Source organism: Lupinus angustifolius, unplaced genomic scaffold (genome assembly GCF_001865875.1).
Source record: "Lupinus angustifolius cultivar Tanjil unplaced genomic scaffold, LupAngTanjil_v1.0 Scaffold_1_651, whole genome shotgun sequence".
Lineage (NCBI taxonomy): Eukaryota > Viridiplantae > Streptophyta > Magnoliopsida > Fabales > Fabaceae > Lupinus > Lupinus angustifolius.
Window position 1 is genome coordinate 25,759 of NW_017715973.1, and position 24,709 is coordinate 50,467.

General features: G+C 31.3%; 1 protein-coding gene and 2 long non-coding RNA genes across 3 annotated transcripts; 2 read left to right on the plus strand and 1 right to left on the minus strand.

Annotated features, from left to right (window-relative positions):
- Positions 1-1,988: 1,988 nt before the first annotated feature.
- LOC109336989 lies at positions 1,989-12,884 on the plus strand. Its single transcript, XR_002106389.1, has 4 exons — positions 1,989-2,000; positions 11,617-11,728; positions 12,599-12,690; positions 12,835-12,884. It is a non-coding gene; the product is annotated as an uncharacterized LOC109336989 (long non-coding RNA).
- LOC109336990 lies at positions 8,963-24,709 on the minus strand. The gene is made up of 3 exons (XR_002106390.1): positions 24,699-24,709; positions 16,998-16,999; positions 8,963-9,074 (listed from the first exon to the last, which is right to left on the minus strand). It is a non-coding gene; the product is annotated as an uncharacterized LOC109336990 (long non-coding RNA).
- LOC109336987 (GDSL esterase/lipase At5g08460-like) lies at positions 18,973-21,192 on the plus strand. Its single transcript, XM_019573844.1, has 5 exons — positions 18,973-19,271; positions 19,359-19,486; positions 19,900-20,142; positions 20,494-20,749; positions 20,897-21,192. The coding sequence occupies exons 1-5, from the start codon at positions 19,031-19,033 to the stop codon at positions 21,115-21,117; spliced, it is 1,089 nt and encodes a 362-aa protein (XP_019429389.1). The 5' UTR covers positions 18,973-19,030; the 3' UTR covers positions 21,118-21,192.

Consider the following 24,709-nt stretch of genomic DNA (forward strand, 5'->3'; position numbering starts at 1 on the left):
GTGTGTGGTAGCTCGTGTCAGGCTTCTGTTCTGATCGTGCCTAGTTGAGTCTGACCGTTCCAAGTTGGAGTCCAGGTCAAGCTGAGTGTGCATTTGGTTCAAGCTAAGCTGCTTAGTGAGCAGCTTCATATTGACTTCATGCTTTCCACATAGGCCAAGTTTTGGTGAGTCATGCTTAAGGCTAAGCACACAACTTGCCACACTAAGCTTAAGCATGTCATGTATGGATCATTTTGGCCTATTTTGAGCACTTTGCTTGCAATTGAATATTCATCTCTTTTCTGCCTAAATCCTACAAAATAAAGTAGAAAAGAAATACACAAATCATATATACAAGATTGTAATATTTTATCCAAAAGTGTTGAAATAAGTTGGTTTTCTCAATTTTGCCAAGGATAAGTGCCATAAAAAAGTGTAGGAAATTTAGGCATTTTTTGCACTTATTAGTGAGCAAGATGAGTCTACTGAGGTAAACTCTTCCGATTCTAGTTCAAATTCCAATAATTTCTCCACATATGATATACTTTATGATGCTTATGTTGAAATGCATGAAGAACATGAAAAGTTAGCTAGAAAGTATGTGGATAGAAAAAGGTTGATTTTAGAATATGAAAAGACAATTTGTGAACTGAAATTTTTTATTGATGAGCTCAAAATTGAAAATGAAACCTTAGATTTTAAATATGCTAACTCTTCATGTGATTGTACCACTAAGTTAAATGTGATATCTACTTGTGAAAATTGCATGTTCATGTAAAAAGAAAAAAAATGTCTTAAAGGATAAAGTTACTAAATTCATATCTAGTAGTCACAAATTAAACAAATTACTTGCTAAATGTAAATATGTTGGTATTAGATCCGGTTTGGGATATATGGAAGCAAATAACACATTTTACAAGAAACAGGTAGATCTTTGGAAAATATCATATCTTAAATCCTCTACTTGCTTTTATTGTGGATTGCATGGTCATACTTCGAGCACATGTATTATTAGAATGCATGATGTTCCAAATGGAAAATATATGTGGATTGCTAACCTAAATTTTGATGAATTTAACGGACATACAAGTAAGCTTGAAGATCGTACAACAAACAATGAGTTGAAGACTCATAGGTTGTGTCTATAGACTTAGGGTGTTGTAAGATTTACTTTTATTAGAAGTCTTAAGATGATTGCCTTAGATTGAGTCTAGGTTAGGTAAACCTAGGTGGATTCTCACAAGAGCTTTAATATAATCAAGATTAAAATTGAGACATCACATCTAGATATCTTATGATAAGTAGGCTCATGTATTGACATACATAGTCTTATGCATTAAAGGTATTATATTTGAAAAACAATGTATAGCTTGTTCATATCATATAGGTAGTTTACCATATATCAAGAAAAACATTTTTAATCATCATAGTCGATTAAGTATTATGTGTAATCGATTATCAAGAATTCAGTTACTAGCCAATCTGATGTTGTTGGTACGTTAATCGATTAAGACACTATATTATCAATTAAGACATAACAGAAAAATAACTTTTAAAAGTCCATAAATCGATCAAGTGGATTAATAATCGATTAATATCAATATCATTATGATTAGTATAAGTGCTGGAATTCTGGCCCATGTGGCATATCATTCATATTTTCATATCTGACATATCTAGAAGATCTAGGAGCATACATTGCCATATAGATTACATTAGAAAAGTTTAGAGAATAAGAGCATGTTGAATAGAGCTTAGTACTTATGATTGTAGCATGCATCTCTAGGGCTTTTTATGCATATCATTCATTCTTGTTGTCCTTGATAAGTTTTAAAGTGAAAGGAAAAATTTATGTTTTCTGGAAATTGTGAAATCTGTTTTATGAAAACCTATTGCATAAATTTATCATATAGAATAGGTTCTTGTAAGTATTCTTCTTAGTGTTTTAGAATTGAGTTTACATTGTTATATTCGAGTATTCAGTACTCAAGAAAACTCAAAATCTATTTCATTCAAGGAAAGTGATCTCTAGGAGAGTAACTTCACTTTAAGAAGAGATCCTATTATTCTTCACAAAGACTAGGAGGTCTTGGTGCAAGCGATACCTGATTGGGGCCTAATCGCGTAAATATACGTGATCTTAGTAGGCAAATTAGAGAGGTCAACCCGTGGTTGTCAAGCTTGTAGAATCCAAGAAAGTAGCATCTTAGTTTTTGATTATATTGGAAGTTTGTGTGTATCAAATATTTTTCAATAGTGAAGAAGAAAAATCTCCTGAGATTAGATGAAGAAAAATCTCATGAGATCAAGAATATGCAAGAACTCAGAATAATCGATTATCCACACGCATAATCGATTAAGTCCAACATAGATTAATCGATTAATACTAAGCTTAATCGATTAAGTGCAGTCAGTTTTGTTTTGCACAAAACATCAAGGGACCCAATATTATTTGGGCACCCAAGACATGCAAGTAAATTTGTTTTATAGGTGTACCTAAGGACATATGAACATCAAATTGCATATGGAAAATAAGTGTTCTAGGCACATGGTAGGTGAGAAGATCAAGCTTCATTTACTTATCATTAAAGAAAAAGGACTATGACACTTACGAACAAAAATGTCAACTCAAATGCATGAAGTTTGGAAGTGTTGTGCTATAAAGGTAATGAGGTATCTTTTCTAAACTCCAAGTGTTACATAATATCAGTGTTATAAATAAATTCTTTCATGGAATCCTAGTGAGGCCATATTTTCAAGAATAAGTGGTATGATAAGTATATTTTCAAGAAAATCCCCCAAAAGCACCTTTTAGGCCAAAAACTATATGTTTCTCATTTACATATTCTTAAATGCAAAAATCTCATTGTTGAAAAATTATAAGATCTTTTAACCATGTTGGTTCATAAGTAAATGTAAAAATATTATCTAGGATATTCCAATTATGATAAAGCACAACAAGTCATATTTCATATTAATGCAATGACCAAAATTCTTTTTGAAAAGCCTATGCAAATTTAACATTGGATAAGCCATCTCCAAAAGAGGAGAGGAAAGGTATGCTTAATGTTTTGTAGGTACTTATGAGGATTCACATTTAAAGGACTAAAGTGTTATGCAAGAAAAGAAATACAAGAATCAAGAAATTTAAGAAAGGCCAAAGAAGAATTCAAATATGGCAACCTTCTAATATTTTGATAAGGATGAGGTAACGTATAAGAGGTAACTATATATCGAGGCATGTTCTGTTTTTTATTGTCTTAGCACATGTTATGCCTGATATTATGCCTAAATGGTTGAATGCATGCTAGATGACTAGACAATCCTAAATAATCGCACTTATCGTTAATAAATGCATGTATTCTTAATTGTATACTTTATTCTTGATTGTATATGCTTTCATGTGTTTTTGCTGTTAGTTAAGTGTGCATTAAGTGTTTAGGACATGACATTTCTATTGGAGTGTTAACAAACCTCTAAACTAATTTAAATTGTGCCAAAATCTGTCTTAGTGACTTATTTAATTGACTGTTCTGTGGGTTAATCAATTATCTGGGCTTTTGCTTAGTAATATAATCGATTATGAGTCTTATAGGTGATTACCTGAGCTAAAAAATTTTAAATATGTAATCGATTAGTTTAGAACATAATCGATTATCTATGTTAATAAAAAATTCAATCTTGTTAATCGATTAACGTAAAGGTTAATCGATTAGGTGCAGTCACAAAACAGATTCAAACACAATTCTGGGTTTAGTTTCTTCAAACCCTAAACCTCGCGCATTCTGTCCCCCTCACCCAAATTCATCTTGAAATTCTTCATCAAACTCAAAATCGAGCTACCCAATCTCTATATCTTTCCTCCTCTTAAACTCTAACCCATCAATTTGGTTGAAATTGGGTGACCATGGATTACCCTGTTCTAAAACCTAATTCAATTTTCCTATCCAATCGATTAAGCATTCCTATTTCACCAAAATGAACAACGAAAGCCCCAATAGAGTGAAACGTACCGCTGGAATGAACAGTTCTCATCATCATCTAGGACGTATGAGAAATTTGGATGCTGGAGGGTCTTCTTCAAATGCTGGGAAGAATCCATCCTTGGTTTGGACTCATTCTATGCTCATGCGACATAACATGGATGGTGGAGCAGAGATTTCAGTTCCCGCAAGAATTGGAGGTACAAGGGGCTACATCACACTCATTAGTCCATGAGGACTAGAAAATCGCAAGTGGACGATTATATCGTCAAGTAATAAATTATTAATCCTATGAGGATAGAAAATTCCATTAATTATAAAAATTAATTTAAACTTAACTCAAATAAGGAATAAAATTGAATTTAGAATAATCGATCAATTGACCATAGTAATTATGAAAATATTAAAAAGGATTGAAATCTAATTTAGGAAGGGTTCCCATGATAAGGTTTATTGCCTTTACACTCGCAAATCCTTGTTTTTCTCCTTTTCATGAACTTTAAGTTATGAGGGTGAATTGCTCTTTGATAGGTGTTATCCTCTATTGATCTCCGACAGCTGTACTAAATTGAAGTCACACCTACTCTCGTGGTACGATTATCAATTGAATCCTTTACTTGGATCTTTCTATCCAATCGCTTTGTAGTAATCCAAGGTGAATTCTAGAAACCCCCGGGAATCCTAAGACTACTCACGTGAATTAGGATTCTAGTTTGAATAACTGAATGGTCGAATAGTTGAGTTCACCTCCTGGGATTTCGCCAATGTATCTAAGAGGTGTAATTTGTTGGCCCGACAACTCATAGGAATAAAACTCAGTTTAAGGATTTAAATCACAACACTCAATGAAATAGAAGTAAAAACATGTGTTTATTGAATGTAAAAGCGTATAGCCCCAATCCTAGAAACAAAGGGCATTAATCACTCATAATAGAAAAGAGAATCCCAAATTCTAAAATAGAGAATTGTAATGTAAAGTGTGTTCAACCGTTGAGGGAGAATCCTAATTTATCCTAATTACAAAATATTGGGCTAAGCCCATCAAAACAGATCTAAACAATAGGAATAGAATATAACATTCACGACTTCTTTTGGCCCTCAAATTGGTCTTTACATAGCCTCAACACTGAATTCCATCTTCTTGCCTCCAATCTCTACTCTTTTTGGCTTCAATCCATCCAAACTGCACAACATAGCCAAAAACGCACACTCAACCCGAACAAAAAGAAATAAAAGCTAAAACAATCATAAAGTTCTAATTATGTCTTAAAATGCAAGTTAAATGCAATGCCAATGTAGCATAATTTCACGCTCATCAAATCTCCTCAAGCGTATCTCTTGCTTGTCCTCGAGCAAATATTATGTCTAACTTTCACAATCATGCATGAATGATGATATAGAAACCATGACCCAAAATAACAAGCAATCTCATGTTAGTTTTGAAACAATCCAGACATCAAGACAAGACAATCATAAACAAATTTAATTCAAGCTAAGTCTTTGAGTCATAACAACTGCATGAATTATGATCATTCTGCTCTCATCACTCTCATGTGTTTAAAGGTCATAGTATTTCACTCAAATTTTAATGAAAGTAAATTACCATAGGCTTGATTATAGACCAAATTGCCATTGATTGTATTTGAATGCATGCAAAAATCAAGAGGTCTTTAAATGGTTGTAATGAGGCAAAGTGAATGATTTAAGATGAGATAAACAAAGAAATGGTGGTACTTCAAAAGGCTTACAAATGTTTCCCAAAATACTTAAAATTTTTAGACATCTGATTGAAGCATTGAGATTTTCTTAATATGCCTTACTTTATCATATGATCCTTTTTCGATCAACCCTTCTTTTTATAATATACTTTTTTAATCCTTTCTCCTTTAGTATACTTTGTAATATGTTTTTCATTTTTTATTCATTCTTATTATTATTTTTCTAAAAGAAAGGATGAATTTTTTCCTCTTCACATTTTCATGGTTTCTTTCACTATACATGGCCTTTTTACTTTTCTCATTGCTTCAATCTAACATCACAAATTACCCCAAACCGTCATTTGAGTAGCTATGAAAAATCACTAAAGCTCCGGCTAAAAAATGGGCAACTAATAGGTTTTCAATGCTCATAGAAAGCAGTTGAAGGTCAAAAGAAAAATTCTTAATTGCCTCTATCATTTTAATGCATACAAACAAATTTCAATCTTGAAACGGTAATAAATCAAGTTCTAGAATGTACAATCATAGAAAATTATACACTCATGAAAGAAAAGGGGGTTTTATACAATTGTCAATTCAAATCAGAATCCTTATTGTGTTTGGCTATAGTTTCTCACATTTGGTTTATTCAGCAAAAGTTATGAAACAAAAACCTTTATTTAACCAAATTTAATTTACAATTTTCAAATTTAATGTCTTTCATGTTATTATTTTATCAAAAGTTTTTTTCTTCAATGGGGTCACAGATCAACAATCACCATTCATGCACACTTTTTCATTTATTGTTTATGTTTTGTAGGAGTTGCAGGAGGAGAAAAGTTGAGGCTTCCACAAGAAAATGATAAATCACCCTATGCTAAAATTGAGGGGGAGCAATAGGGAGAAATGTGCATCAACTTATAACAAGAAAATTGAAAACCATAGATGATTGTCATCAAGCAGATCCAATAACTAGTTGTCAGATCCAACAAGTGTTTGTCATTATAAAAAAAGGGAGATTGTAAAATGAAAACATGCATCAATGAGCAGATTGTATATTAAGGACAAGCTTGAAGGGACGAACAAATCAACAAACAACAAAGTCAACAAAAAAGTCAAGACTCAAGTTCACAAAAGCTAAAGCATTCAAGTAGATCTAGAGGCTAAGTGTTTTTATATCATTATTAGGTCTTAAGATGTTTTCTTAGAAAGAGTCTAGGCTAGGATGAACCCTAATGGAAGTCTCACAAGCTAAAATCAATCATAACTAAAATGAGACTTACATGCATACATACATGATTTACATGTACTTGCATAAATACATGATCATATGAATTTGATGCATTTAAAAAGAGTTTTAAATCATACATCATTCAAAGTTATACATCATACTTTTACAAATCATGTAGGAGGTTTATATCACATTGAAATATATTTTCGAAAAAACTTTAATCGATTAAGAGTAATTTTAATCGATTAAACATTGGAAAACTTGGGAACCTGTTAATCGATTAAGTATTGGTTAATCGATTAAGGGATGTTATAATTTCTAATTTCTTGTATTTTAAAGAATCGTTAATCGATTAAGATTTAGTAATAATCGATTATCTGTACTAGAAAACAAAATTGTATATTAGCCCAAGTTTTTCCATGTTGCTTCATATCATTGATAGTTAGAACACACATAACGAAAAACAGATAGATTTCACATAGTTCTGAATAATCACATTGCTCTTACACATTCATATCTATAGAGTGATTTTCAAAGTGTTCTTTTGAAAAAGAGATAAAATAGATAATCTTTATAAAGATTTCCAAAGAGCTTAATTGTCATATCTTTGAAAAGAAACCTTGCATCATAAATTTTCTAGATTATGGTTTTGTGAGATTTGTAGAAGGATTCTTAGATTCTAGAAGAGTGAATATTCTGCACGCATATGTGCCTCAATAACTTGAAAGATTCAGACATTGACATAGACATATTCTTTTGGTGTGTTTTGTATCACCATTGATAGAGAATTGGTTTGGGAAATCCTAGCTACGGTTAGATAGCAGGTGTCTTCACGAGAGCAAGAAGTCTTGGATAGAGCGAGAAGTTGGCTGGGCCCTGAATCACGAAAGGTGTTGGTATCCGAGTAGGCGATTTGAGTGGTCAAACCAGGTTTAAGGCTCAATAGATCCAATACGAGAGTTCTTGTGTGTTGTATTAGAATTGTGTTTGTAAGAAACAATTATATTCCATAGTGAATAAAAATTTCCCAAGATCAGTAGGGGATGCCTAGATGTTGTTTACAAGTGGACCCGCAAACGAACCAGGATAAAAGTCGTGTCTCATTCTTCTCAATCCATATCTCTTTAAATTTTCGTATTAATTGATTTACTTAACTTGATATGCATATCATTCTGAGTTATTTGCATATTCTGTTATGTGTATTTACTATTCTTAGTCATCTTTAAAAATGCATATAAGTTTAGTTAAATCTTGGTAATCTTGGAGATCAAAGAAAACTATTTTTCATAGAACAAGAACTGAAAAATCGATTAGGTTCTGTAGTTAATCGATTATCTTTAGAATGAGTTAATCGATTAAATTTTTTTTTAATCAATTAAGAAATAAGGAAACTTGTAAATCTGTTTATTAATCGAGCAACATTAATTGTATATTGTATCACCTATTTACCTCTCTCTAGGTGAGTTACAGAGCCCTGTGGGACCCAACTAATCAAACTTTCCCAATTTGACATCTAGTGCGAACCTCGAACGGTGATCAAATGCCAAGTTCTCTCTAATTTCGTCGTCGAGCTAACCACATAGTCAGACAATCCGTGGCATTCTTATAAGATCCTTGTTGATGGATCTTTCAACTCCATGGGGAGTGGGGCCAAAATACTATAGGACAATGGCCATGAGATTACCATTGAGCATTCCCTTACATTCACCTTGCCAACTTTCAACAACTAGGCCGATTATGAAGCCTGCGTAGCCGGTGTGCAATTGGCAAGGGTGGTGAGGGTAGAAAGAATAGCCATTTTTAGTGAATTTCAGTTGGCAGTCTCACAGATAACCGGTACTTACCAAACCAAAGACAGGTTCTTCGGTAAATAAAATAAACCAGTCACAACTTCATACTTGCCTGTAAATAAAATAAATCAGTTTGACAAAGGGTAATCATTTTTATATGAATATTTATAATTGTATATATTTGTAGGGTTATTTGTAGATATCCATATTATTGGTAATGTCTTATGCATGACTTGCAATGCTGGCAAAGTGAAGGTAAATAAATATACTTGTTGTGAATAAGGTTTCTGTTTTTGCTCGATCTGTGAGGTGGTTCTTTGAAATTACCATAGAAATTCTTTTATGTATGAAATATTTCAATCAGTTGATTGAATGAATATATGGTTGTGATGTACTTTCCACCTTGATACCATATATCTAAAAATAGTGTCAATCAGAACTCATAAAATTTGTACTTTGAGTAGTCAATCTCTTTTGCATTGCATAGTGAATTTTATTCCTCTTTTGCAGTAACATCAATTCCTGAAGAAAATATCATTGTCACATTCTTAAGTTTATCCACATTGTAGGTTAAGTTAAAAACTAGTTGCCTTTTCATTTTAGATTCAGATCAAGTTTTGAGTTATCTCATCACTTCTTAGATTACTTGTTTTTCAATCATTGATCTGTTCCACTGAGAATCTATTGCAATCAACACTACAATGATACAAACATTTCTATTTACCCATCAATAGTGCAACCTACAATTAACCTCCAACTTTGTTTTAGTAAAAACAACACAGTTGCAACTATATTTGCTTTTATTAATGGGAAAGTTCTTTTAAGAAGTTTTTCTTGTAAAAGCTGAAAAAACATGCTACATGTTTTCAAAGTTTCTTTAACAAAAAGTTCTAAAATGGGGAAAATACCAAATGTGAACAGTATCATGTAATCTATATATAACTATAAAGGACTCCCCAATCCCAACAATATTATATAATAAAGAGAATTAATTACAAAATATATATAACTAAATCATAGAATCTCAATTAATATGTTCTGTAACAAGCTATTGTGCACATTTTATTTTGATTGTTGGTACACCTCAAGTGCTTGAGACTTTTGGAAGGGATGAAATGAAAAAAAATACTCATTTCCATTCCACTTAATTGATGAAGCAACACCAAACCAAGGGAACATCATTTCTCTTTCATTCCATCCATAAATACCTATACTTATTTTTCTTGTGATTTTCAAAAGTGTAACCATCACTAAAAAGATAACCTTCCTTGGCATATTTATATAAACAACTCTTATTTATCCATCATTAGATTCACTTATTGATCTTCTGAAATAAACAGTATTTCTTTAAAAGATTTCATCATTATCTGAAAACTGATCACTTATTGAACACTTAAAATATAATAGTGAAAGATGTTTGAATATGACATATCAATTATCATATTATATATATATATATATAATTATATATATCATATGTTTTTATTAGTTATATATCATATGAGACATGGTTATATTTTGACAGTAATGCAATGTAATAGGCTATATGCTTGAATAATATGCTATCATATATAAAAAATGCGACAAAATTATACTTTGAAAATAATGAAATGGTAGGAAATTTTTCAATTAAGAAGAAGTAACAAATTTTGTTGTAGTCTCACACTTTTATGAAATACGACTTGAAGTTACTTTACTTATATTTTCAAATGTCTCTTTTCCTTCTTTTTTTTTCCTTTGTATATTTTTTAAGATTTTTATGGAAAGTAATAGTTGAATGAATATTTTAATATTGTACTCATTTTGTTATGTACTAGAGCCTTTAGAGATCAACACCTTATGCATAATTTCAATTGGCTTAAATGACCAATTTAATTATTTTGATTTTCCAAAATTCTAGTTACTGTGATGGACAAAGAATGAACTAAATTGTCGAGGTATAGCTCAGAGTACATTGATGATGTTGAGTTTTTTCTGAACTATGCTTACACCAATGGAAAATCGCAAGGAGCAGAAATTTTGTGTCCTTGTGCTAAATGTCACAATACTTGCTGGGAAGTCAGTGCTATAATGTACGACCATCTAATATGATATGGGTTTGAAAAGGGATATGATGTATGGGTTCGCCATGGCGAGGTTCTAAAAGACACGGATATTGATGGTTGCATGGAAGATGATGATGATTCAATTGATGATATTGAAGGATTATTGCATGATACATTTAGAGATGTGGCAGAAGACAATGAACTTAACAAGGGCCTCAATGATGATGCTAAAAAGTTCTATAATCTAATTGAAGAAGCACAACAAGAGTTGTACCCAGGTTGTAAGAATTTCTCTACATTGTCATTCACGATTCGATTGTACTTGTTGAAATGTCTTCATGGGTGGAGTAATGCATCATTTACCTCCTTGCTAGGGCTCTTGAGAGAAGTTATGCCTCATTTTAATATCCCTGATTCATTTTATAAAACTAGAGGCATGATAAAAGATTTGGGGCTTGATTATGAAAAGATTGATGCATGTCCTAATGACTACATGTTGTATTGGAAGGATCATAAGAATGACTGCTCCTGCCATGTATGTGGTGCTTCACAATATACAAAATCATCTAGTGAGAATGATGAAAACAAGAATGCTCACAAAGTTCCTGCTAAAGTTTTAAGATACTTTCCCCTAATTCCTAGACTACAAAGACTATTTATGTCTTCAAAGACAGCTAGCTCGTTAAGGTGGCATGAAGAAGAGCGTTCAAAAGATGGGAAGTTGAGACATCCTGCCGATGGCGAGGCATGGAAAGATTTTGACAAGCGTTTGCTATTGACTCACGCAACATAAGACTTGGTTTGGCTAGTGGTGGATTTAATCCTTTTAGATCAATGAATTTGTCTCACAGTACATGGCATGTGGTACTAATACCATATTATTTCTCACAGAACATTTTAGCAAGTACAAAACAACATATGAGCGCCTGAAAAATCGTCCCAAAGACATTCCAGAATCACACTTTAAGGAATTGATACAATATTGGAGTCTTGGAAATATTAAGTAAGATTCTTAAACTTCAGTTTATCTTAAATTGCAATACACTTGTCAAAAAGTAATATTATACTTGTTATATTGGTGAAGCTAGCCCTGTGTTCAAATATGCGGAGAAATTATCAGATAAGTTAATTCCCATTACAACGTCTCCTAGAAATAATCTGTGGTTAAGTAACAATGAGTTAATTCTTGGGTGGATTTGTAATCCATGTGATAGTTAAGCTATCATGTTTTAGATGATTTAACAAGGTATTTCTTTTCTCCTTGATAGACTTTCCAATTGGGAAATATTGTACATTAAATAGAATTCATTTCTCTTCATTCTCTCACATGGGATAATTAGAATCCTCTTTTCCAACAACGTTCAAAAAAATTCTTGAAAATGAGATGAGGTGAATTGCTGACTATAATCTTTGGGTATTTGGATAAATCCTAAAAATGACTTGCATTAAGAACAATGATGTAATAATACATTTCAATCACGATTTACCTAAATTCATCTTCACTCCCTAATTTACTAGAGTTTCTAACTAATAATTACCCCAAACATTAGAAGCAGACCTTATGTGTAAACTCTTCTGTTAGTTGTGCAGCATGAACAATTTGTTTTGAAGCATGTTCATCAGGAAGCTAGCCTTGTGATCAATAGTGAATTAACTACATTTACTTGGTCTGTTTGTATATTCCATATTATGCATTAGGACTAGGAATACACTTGTCAAAATCCTTGCAGTACATGATTGTATCTTTGATGCAAGCTTGAAATTGAAATATAATGTGTCTCTTATTCATCATTATAGATCACATTGTCTACTACAATGTGTCTCTTACACTAACAGATCATTGATGCAATGTTTTTGTATTATTGTATATAAGAAATGAGTGAACAAAATTCGAAAAATAAAGCTCAGCAGAAATGGAGACACCGAATGGGACCTGTGAACTTCGGTGTCATAAGGGAAAGATTGGTGTGATATTTTAATTATAAATATAATTATTTATATTATTTGGTTTAGTTGTTGTATTTAAATATTTTATTTTTGCAAAATGCAATGTGCAACTAAGGAGAATAAAGAGATGCCCAACCAAGTTGAAATGTTTTGTGAAACTAGACAAAGCAAGAAAGGAGAGCCATTGGACCAAGAAACAACTAATGCAAGGGTAAATTTATTTATTAGTATAGTAATTAAGTTCTAGAATATGACTAGATTTTAATAAACATGGTCAATAAAAGTTTTATGCTAACTCTTTGGAGTTTAGCCATGATTTAGGCACAACTCGATTGTAGAACAAAAATATAGTTTTATGCTAACTCGATTGCTTCTAAAAATAGGCACAACTTAAAGATTTAATTGAAAATTCTAGTCACCAACCTCACGAAGCTTTTCAAAGTGTGTTTGGGAAAGAAAAGCCTGGAAGAGTTAGGTGTCATGGAAGAGTTACCACACCTACCCTTTTGAAAAGAACAGAAAAAATAGCAAAATTTGAGAAAAAACATGTTGATGAATTGAAATTGTTGAATGATAAAGTTGAGAAAATGGAGGCAAAATATAAGCAAGAAATGTCATCAATGGAACAAAAATTTCAAATTTTGCTAACGAATGTCATAAATCAAAACAATTCAGGAGTAGATGTGGAGGCATTAGCAACAATGTTATTAACATCGGGTACTTCTATATTGACACATGTTCCAAATAATGATAAGGTAATTTCTTATTTATTTATATCATCATGGTTGCAACATGGTTAAGACTAAACTCTAATTATATAATAAATATCAAATATGTAACATTGGAAATTTCAAATTATTAGTAGAGTGACTAACCTCAAGGCTACTTTAGCATATTTATTTTTGGAAAAACTTGATGTTCATTCATATATAAGCTAACAATATATAAACTTGATGTTCATTCATATATAAACATATTTGTAACTTTGATTATCAAGATACAGTTACCCCTAAAAAGGTAGTTAGATAAGTTGATGTAGATTTTCTGGAATCTAAATCTCCAGTCATGTCAGCATCTATGTATCCTACTAACATACGATCTTCATTACCAAAACATAATCATTTTTTGGTAGTTTCCCTCAGATATCTCAATATCCACTTTACTACATTCCAATGCTCTTTGCCGGGATTGGACAAGAACCGGCTCATAACTCCAACTGCATGGGCAATATCTGGTCTTGTACAAGCCATCCTACAATAGAGGGATAAGACATTCTGCTCATTTATTTCCTTTCTTCATCAATCGTTGGAACATTAACAAGTTTGGCCTTATCCATGTTGAATCTCTTGAGAAATTTATTATTGTACTTCTCTTGTGATAGTCATAACAACTTCTTGGAATGATCTCTGATTATCCTTATTCCAAAGATCTGCTTTGCAGGACCCAAGTCTTTCATAGCAAAAGACTTTCATAAAGCATTCTTCAAACCAACAATCTTGGTCTTGTCATGCCCAATGATTAACATATCATCAACATATAAGAGGAGGATAATAAAGCTTCCATCTTCATACATTTTCATGAATACACAATTATCACCAGTTGTCTTCTTGAAACTATAGTTGATCATGAAGGATTCATACTTCTTGTTTCAATGTCTCGGGGCTTGTTTCAGACCATATAAACTCTTATTCAGACGACACAATAAGTGTTCCTTGCATGGTTCATCATAACCTTCTGGTTGCTTTTAAATAGGAATACATTAAGAAATACTCACTACAAAAAATGATGTTAAAAGTAGACTTTCCATAATTCTCACTATATTTAGCGCTCTAGAATGTATATGTTCATATGTAAATATTATATTAATATTTTTAGATATTTATATTAATATATTTGTTCTTAGAAACAACTCATCTATAATTTTTTTTGAATCTAAGTTTTTATGTATATATTCATATCAAAATAATTGATACTATTTATATCAGTATTTAATTTGATGTCAATATTTATATCGAAATAATTTTATCAATATAGTTGATAATATTTATATCACTATTTATTATTTATATCAGATATAAAAAATATTTGATACTAAATTGTAGGAATTTGAAATTTTAAATATATATGCCTATCACATTTAATAGCGTTTGCTTCACTATATGCTATTGATTTTCTTTCGCCTTACATTTAACGGTGTTCAACACAAGGACATTGTTAAACGAACGTTGTTAAATGCGAATTCTGACATAGTGATGCTATTTAAAATAAGGGTCTAATCTAGAATGACAAAAGTATGAGACTGTTTAACGCTTACTAAGAAGATGACCCTGCAAAAATAATAATGGACTCAAGTCCCCAACAATAATCGAACCAAAAATAAAATGTATCTTACATTCTCACGATTTGATATGTTATTATAAATTTATTACAAAATTAAATTATTTAATATATAATGAACATTTATTTTTATTTTGATATTGCTTCATCTTCTCAGTTTTTTTTTAAACTTTGATATTCAAATTTAAATTAGTAGGGACCCAAAAAAAATTATGGCACCAGACTTATAAAATAGTAGTACCTGCACTGAGTATAATGCGGCCAAAAATTTCAGCTTTTGATCAAATATTGTATTCTATTCTGTTTGTAAAATATATAAAATGGAAATCATGTTTTTTTTGGTTTGAACATGTCTGCCAATTGCTAGCTTTATTTTCCTCTTTGGCTTCTTGCTTTGCAAGAAATGAGTTCACGAGGGAAACCCTGCTCTTTTGTAAAAGTGTTGCTCGTTCAGAGTGTGAAACCTGGTGTGGTTCCTCGTTCATACTTTCACTATCAGAAGCAATCTATGTCTCCTTGTTCCACTTGGTTACTTTCACTATCAGAAGAAATCTATGCTCTTATTGACATGTATAAAGTAAAAAGCATTGACTCCAAAACTTGTTTGTAATGTGATTAGGTAGTACGTGCAATAATGCATGGCCCCACTATATGACTATGCTATTTTGTTTTATTCTTTTTGAATTATGTTGTGCTGTCAAATATGATTACTTTATCAACAAAGTGTTGGTCTAATGAATGTAAGGCTATATTAGATTCCAGAATAACCAAAATATCAAAGGTTTGATTCCTAGGAGCGACACTTGTTGAGAGGGGCAATCACACTCTAAAATGAATTAGTTCTTTACTCAAAGGGTGAGACGATACCCTTAGTAGTACCCAAAAAATATGATTGTTTTATGCATAAATTGGTTCGGTACTTCTTTGGTTATAATGAACATTTTGATATTATCATATATTTGATATGTGACTGAAATAAGGATGTAATCTAAATTGAGATAAGTATGAGACCGATTAATGTTCATAAAGAATATGACCCCAAAATATCAAATTGAAGTGTCCAATAAGTAACAATAATCGGGAAAGGAAGTGAGTCTTAAATTCTCACGATTTGTATGATGACTTCTTTTGTTCAAAATTTATTATAATAACATTACTTAATTAAATTGTTTTTTATATACAATGAGGATTTGTTCTTATTTCACATATCATTAAAAATTATTTTAAACCCTCAATTCTTTTCAGTATAGTTAAATGAGAAAAGCTTCTGTGCAGACAGATGTATATAGAGACAACTAACAAAATTTTGACAATATATTAAAATTTAGTCTTTAATGATAGCAAAAACGGCATAAATATATTTGTCTCCAAATATAACGTATTGTATATATCTTTATACAAGTGTTTCTCTAATTAAATCACGGTCCAATTTATTTGATCTCACTTGGCCTAATAAAAAACAAGGACGGGTACTAAATATATGGAGAAAAATTTCAGGTATTTACTTATTGTAAGAGTAAGAGTTTGCTTACTCTGGCATGAAACTGAAAAAACATGTTTCCGAGCCTGACATCAAACTAGAAGAGGTCATGTATTAGGTTTAATCGGTTTAAATAGTTAAACTATCTGGTCGGACCGGATGATTTCATATATAATTTATCATTCTTATCCATAAATATATATTTATATACAAATACAAAATTTTATATAATTAATAATTATATATAATCATATTGAAATAACATATTGCCATCTTTTTTGGACCGGAGTAAAACAAAATATTAGAGTAGTGTTCTACTTTTTTTTAATTTTAAGTGAACCGTTCGGTTCACTTCCCGGGTTATTGTGGTTCAACCAGGTTTAACATAGTTGGACCGAAATTTCTCTGATTCCACCGGATTTAACATGCCAGACTACAAATCAGAGCCATTTTCAAGTCCGATCAGTTGTTAAACTGGTCGGACTGTCTGGTCCGGTTATCACAACACTGCTTTGTATGGTTCCTCCTAGAATGGTTGGCTTATTGTGCTTAAAATATTGCATTGCGTGTGGTTGTCTTTGTTTTTGTTTTTTTATTTGATAGAAATTTTCTTTATTGTTCTAGGCAACTTTTTGAAGTTTCGATTCGTGTGACTAACTTATTCTGTCTCTGCTCTATTCCTACTTCACCCCTGGCCTTTTTGCCTAGCATGAATTGGAATGACAAAAGAATGGAGGACAAGTTTTAAATAACATCAAGTTTGTGCATTTATTTGCAAATATTAAAATTAAATTAGAACATTCAAAGTCTTTAGTGCTCCTACAGATTAAAATTGATTTAATGATCCTATTTTGCTAATTGTTTAAGGCCCTTATTTTACTGTTATAACTTTCTAATAATTAATTGTGATAATTTTTATTTAAAAATGAACTAATTTGACATTCTGGTATTAACTTTGATAAATAATTGTGGTAATTATGATAAAATTAAATAAAAACGTTATAATTTCAATGATAAAGCATATGGTGAAGAAAAAACACATTTCTAAAGGAGCAGAGACAACATATTTTCTAAAGAACAATCTTATTGGAGACCATTTTTTAGATTTTTTCTTCTTAAAGATAAATTATGAGGTTTAATATCCTTGGATAAAACCATTATATTATTATTTTTCTATAACCAATGGTATTCCTCATCTTATGAGTAAGAAATTAATCTTCTCCAAGATATGTGGTTGTTCATCCCAACAAGTATCCATCTCAGGAATTGATATCGAGATGCTTACATCACTACATCAACACTTTGTTGGTCATTAATTCAATATTAGTTAAACATTGGAAAATTTTGAAAATTTTGAAATCATACGAATTAACAATGGCATGTTTCTAAAAAAGTGGACATTCAAATTAGAGGCTTTTATAAATATTGGGTAGTTTAAAATGAAAACAACATTCCTCTTTATTAGAGAAAAATCTTCCTCTACATTAAGGTTTGATGTGTATGAATTCTGAATTTATCAAAGTTAATAATGGAAATTCCAAATTCAACATTAAAGTAATATGAAAATTTATACTGAGAAAAAAATGAATTAAAGAAAAAAACTTGTATAAATCAATAAGGACACATGCCATGAATGTAGAGAAGAAATAAAAGATTTTAAGAGGAGCATTTACCTTTGACGTGTTTACTAAGCTTTATTCTCATTTAACATTACTTCATGAATTATATATGCTGAGTTAATAGATTATTTATTTATTGTTATTTCTAAAGTAAAAATATCATAGTTAATGATTATACCGTTAAGATTCTGTCTCAAAATTATTTGGATGAGAGTAATTGTCCAGCATGTATTTAAATCATGTCTATGAGAACGAGAGAGACGTTATGAGACTTAATTCTCAGTATACTCTATTCAACTTTGACCTATGACTAAATGACATTGTTTGACACATAACAATTAGAAAGAAGTTCGGCTATGCCTCTTATATGAGTTTAAGTTTTATCTCAAAACTAATTAGTAATGAGATAAGTAATCCAACAAATATTTAAATTATACATATGACAATGAGGTAGACATTGTTATTGTTAGACTTATTTTACAATATGTTGTAAAAAAATGATACACTATAATGTATTAACTCCTTCAAAAAGATTGTGTCAACTAACCACGTATACAACTATTAGCCACAAGTTCTAAGCTTGTTTTTTGATCAAACTAGTCATTATTATAATTTTTTGTTAATCTTTGATTTTTATCTCAAACATAAAGTTGCTCAGAAAGCTATTTGGATAAATACAAACAAGTTAGTTCTAAGCAACAACTATAGTATCCATTAAGACCCAAAAATGTGCAAGATACAAGGTAAGATGGCGTGATAGTGACCAGGCTGCTTAGATTCTGGAGGTAGATAGGAAAAAAGATTAGATTAAGAGAACACAAAAAGTCATGTCAGCTATATAAATCATTAGCTCCTTACAGGTTAAATATAAAACTTGAATCAAGTTAAAATCCAAAGGCATCAAATCTTTGAAAATTTGGAGATGGCACACTTGCTAGTAGTTACTTTGTTGACCATGTTTTTGATATCTTTCTCAGCAAATGATGTGGTGGGAGAGTCATTATTTCCAGCAATGTTTGTGTTTGGAGATTCATTAGTGGATGCTGGGAATAACAACTTTCTTAACTCTCTTGCAAAAGCTAATTTTGAACCTTATGGCATTGACTTCTCAGCGGGTCCAACTGGAAGATTTTGCAATGGAAAAACTCCCATTGATATCCTTGGTAACCTTCTAGGTTTTTGTATTAATATATGATTACCAAACACATTAAACCTAAGTAATATCATGCATTGACATTGCATTTTTGCAGGAGAAAGGGTTGGTCTTCCTTATCTGCCAGCATTTGCAGATACTGTAGAACCAAGCGACAACATTTTCAGTGGAGTAAACTATGCTTCAGCTGCAGCTGGGATATTAGATGAGACAGGGAGAACACTGGTAATCTATCATCCGAGAATTAGTTTTGCAAAAAGAACACTGGTAATCTATCATCCGAGAATTAGTTTTGCAAAAAGAACACTGGTAATCTATCATCCGAGAATTAGTTTTGCAAAAAGATCATTTCTTGATCTTCCCTGTATGGGCGGGGCGGACACTCCTTATATTCTGTTTAATACAATTTTTTTTATCGAAAAAAAGCAATTGTCTTACTAAGTATGTTACAACCATTTCTCATGAATTTTAATTGGTCAATTAATTTTAAAAAAATGGAATAATTACTAAGAAATATGATATGAGATAATGTTCATTGATCCATTAGAATTTACTACATGGGATTGTGACATACTTATCCTAATAATTTTCTACAAATTTTATGTACAACTTTTAACTCAATGAACCAAATCACACAGGGAGAACGCATTAGCTTTAGCCAGCAGGTGAGAAATTTTGAAACTACCTTAAGCCAGCTCAACGATCAAATGGAGAACAGGAGTTTGAGTGAATATTTGGCAAAGTCATTGGCCGTATTGAACCATGGCAGCAATGATTACATAAACAACTATCTTCTGCCTGAGTTATATGGAACAAGTTACATCTATAACCCATCGAGTTATGCTGAAGTACTTGTGCGGATTTATAAAAATCGTCTTATGGTAAGTTCACAAATACTTAAATTCATGCGAATTTAATATCCACTCTTTCTCATAAAGTTAGTAAATTTTGCAAGAATATCTAGCTCAAATTAAAGATAATAATAAATGAATAATTGGACCTAGCAATTTTTTAAGTACCAGAATATTTTTTAGTAGCATATGAAGTATTTGTCACAACTAGATTTTTATATACATTAATTATTAGTTATGGGTATATATGATTATGTTACACAAATTATTATAGGAGCACCACTTTAATTTCTTTAACATTAGCAAAGTAATGTTATGAAGATGTTTTGCATTAACATGATCATCAACTTATAATGATATGGAAGCTATGTTGTTTTACAGGATCTACATGGTTTAGGACTAAGAAAGTTCTTGCTAGCTGGAATAGGACCACTTGGTTGCATACCAAATCAATTATCCAGACGCCTTGTTCAGCCAGGACAGTGTGCGGCTTATGTCAACAACTTAGTCAGCATGTTTAATGTCGCCTTGAAAACAATGGTGGATCAAATGAACGCAGAGTACAATGATTCCATTTTTGTGTATGTCAACGCTTATGAAATTATCGCTGATGTTATTGACAATCCAAATCCCTACGGTAAGATTGTTAATTCAGGAAAATGTGCCCCTAATTTAGTTCACACAAATGTGGTCAAATTAATTTTTAAACACCAAATTCTTAGTAACAAATTTGGATATTTACTCAAATAATATTTGGTCTTATAACGTGATTTTTTCTCTACAGGGTTCAGTGTAACTGATAGAGCATGTTGTGGCCTTGGAAGGAATCAAGGACAATTAAGTTGCTTACCCATGTCAATTCCATGCACAGATAGAACTGAATATGTGTTCTGGGATGCATTCCACCCCACCGAGGCCGTGAACAATATTCTTGTTAGTAAAGCTTTTACTGGACCACCTTCTATATGTTACCCAATTAATGTGAAACAGATGGCAGAAATGTAGTTACCATCGTGATTAAATAAAATCTAAGCATTAAATGGTGCTATTTATGATAAAGGATAATTTGCAGTCATATGTTGATTGATTACAAATTTTAATGTGATGTTTATGGGTGAACAATAAGTGATATCATTACAGAAAGTATTGTATAAATATCTATATACTATATTAAATATAATTAAAGGTAACTAACTAAGATATTGAATGTGGTAATCCGTGGAAAGCATCTCGTCTCATAATTGTGTACTATCTATGTCTTATTGAATCTGATTGGTTGAATAATTAAATAGAATAAAAATGATTTCCTTTTATATAAGTAAACATTAATCAATGAGAGAGTACATGGTGTATTTGACCATAACATCTATACATTAACTTGTCCATGCAATTAAAAGAAATCGTACACCAATCTAAAAATTACACTCTAACATTGGCATTCAAGATAAACCAATACCACAACATCATCTTAATTAAATCTTCCAACGCTATAGCATCAAAAGATTAACTATGACATAAAATTGCATTCCTAAAAAGTCATGGAGACCAAATAACCACCACCAAATCCTAGTAGGAAAAGTATTTCATTTGAAATAAAAGGACCTTACAAGGCCACCAAAAAGAACTATCAAGCTTCATCAATGAGATCATATATCTGGAAGGATGCATCAAACTCATGGTCACTTTTGGGGATGAAAAACAAAATTGGACAATTCTGATTTATTGCCTGATAGTAGATAATATCTCAACATACAATGTTACTATTCGATCGCTATGTGTTGGGTTTATTCAAGTGTTAAGTCTCATATTGGATATGCGAGAATGAGTGAAAAAGTTTATAAGTAGAAAAGGTTTATGAAATTAATGTCTTAAGGTTTTTGTTCAAGACATGGTTTTTTATTCAAATTAGATCTTGGTTATGATTCTAAAAAATTATGAGATCGTCTTCTTACACTTTTGCTCAATGGTGTACCAATCGATATACATGTATTTAACTTTTTTGTAAGTTGTAATTGGGTCAGTTTCTAATGCATTTGCTTATAAAAAAAAGCTATTGTATCCATATGGACTTGAGTGTTATTAGGTCATTCAACAATAATTACAATTTTAAGATCAGAGGTTTTTCACAAGTAGTTTTGGGTTTGAAAATAAACAAATAGAAACTAAAATAAAGATTAAATGCAATAAAATACGTTGAGATTAAACTTTGCTCTTCAACATGTTATTATCTGAATGATCTAACAAACATATCATATCCATACTTTGATTTCTTTAACATCATATCTATCAAGCACTAGTAATTCATCAAAAAGAAGATTATAAATTCCTTTGTCGATTAATCAAATTTAATTTAATTTTGTTCCTACAAAAATAGACTCAGCAAATGATTTATTCTGATTTATAATCAAATATGTGATTTCCAACAACATATTCAACATCTAAAATTGTGTTTTAGTTGATCAAACTAAAATAAATATTAAGAACACGAATAAACCATATATGTCATTGCATAAAAATTAATATATTGAGATGAATAAAAATAGATACATCAAAGCGAATAGCTACATCTAATCCCAAAAGGAGAGGGGTTAGCTACTCATATCCATGGTAACTAACAAAGTGAAGAATGGAAGATGAAGACCATTCATGGACAAGCACTAAGATCAGTTCCATGCGGTTGCAATACCTCCAATCTTCAAATGATCCTCTCCAATAAGTTGTGAAATCCTTAAAACTACAAGTCTAAACTTAAGAAATCGAAATGGAAGAAATGAAGCCATACCAAGGTTCCAAAATTATGTTTTTTTCCTTTTAAACAACTAAAATTCAATCATATTTGCTCGGTGAGAGAAGTCTCACTATTGAAAATGGTTAGCTAAATATCCTAGAATTTTGTCTCAACCAGACCATTCATATTAAATTTCGATATGTTACAAACGCCATATCTAAAAGTTTTATTGATCAAACAATGAATAAATGTGTTATCACAATTTATCTCAGAATGCTCTATTTTAAATTCTTGTTTTTCCTTCCAAAATAAACCTAAAGCATTATTTTATGTATAAACAAATTATACTTAAATTGAGTCAATATATTACAAATATTATCTATTTTTAACTAATGATATAAAAAAGTGTAAATCTTAATTAGTCCCCGGATAGAGAGGGAGTTAAGGTCATTATATTGAAGAAAATGGAAGGAATAGGTTAAGAAACTTCAACAACATTTAGGAGGGTAGATGAAACTTATGGAGGTTTGTTGTGAAGCGACATGAAAGAAATCACTGACAAAATGGCAACCTCTTGAAGAGATTGAGGAACTATATGAGTATGTGTTTGAACAAAAACAAGCTAGGGGGAAGGCTCCTCAGTCTGAACTACTTCCTCTTCCAAGTATATAATTTGAGGAACATGCACCACAACTTGAGGATTTTTAAAAACATTAGAGACTAGTAGCGTCACATTCAACATGGGCTATATAGTAGTAGTCAATAGTTGTTGCAGGAACTAAAGTGTATTGGTTCATATCCACATTTAAAGAAGGCACCTACGAAGAGTTGTGCTTATGAGGTCTATCAAAACCTATCTCACCCTTAGATATACTCCAAAAGTAAAGGTCGAGACTATCCTCGTGGACCTCCTCTCAGCACCCTCCTATTAATATGTTAGATATAGTCTCTCGTAGACAAGCTCGTTGCACAAAAGAGAAATAATAGATATGAGTTGGAAACATATAAAAAAGATACGAAATACTTAAGTAAAAGAATGCATATGAATGCTAATTATTATGTTATGAAAGAAAACATCGAAATATTCTAGACATTTTCCAGCATGGATCACACTGTTCAATGAAGTCCAATCTAGTACGTACCCTAAATAACCTTATCACCATCACATAAGCGGTCGTAGGGTACTGAGTAGTGCTACAGAGTGTGCTAAAAATGATGTTCCACCAAGTAGGGAAGAAAAATGAATTTCCATGTCTATTCCGATAAGAACATGTCTAAATATCCTATGGAATCAATCTTGAAATATCCATTTTTGAAACTTTGTTGTTATCCCATTTGCATCCAATCTAAAGATTGTTACATAAATTGATTGTTGGGAAGATGTTATACCACTTGAACAAAGAAATAGTTGATGAATATGCACGTAGAAACCTCCAAAGCGTGTTTTACCACATTAACCTTTAGGTTTGATTCGCCCCCACCAATTTAAGTATATTATATGCAAATGGGATAAACAACAAATCCCCTTCAAGATACTTCGGAAAACTTTGATATATGTTTTGCTCAAAAGCACCAAGCTTATCTTTTAATAATATTTTTGAAACTTACGTTTCCTACACTTCTATTGATGAAAATTTTGTTTTGTACTCTGCCTTCAAGTGTCTTCATTTATTGATAAATTGATGTCACTTGGTGAAGAGAAGCACCTCAAGGTTATTGTCAACAGACACAACCAGTAGAACAAATGATATCTTGTTTCATTTATGAAACATAATATGTATATACTCATTACGTAAATTCACATATTTTAGAAATATCTTTCGGAGTCTAAACGCGGTAGAGACAAACCAGTCAGAACAAGTGTTTTCA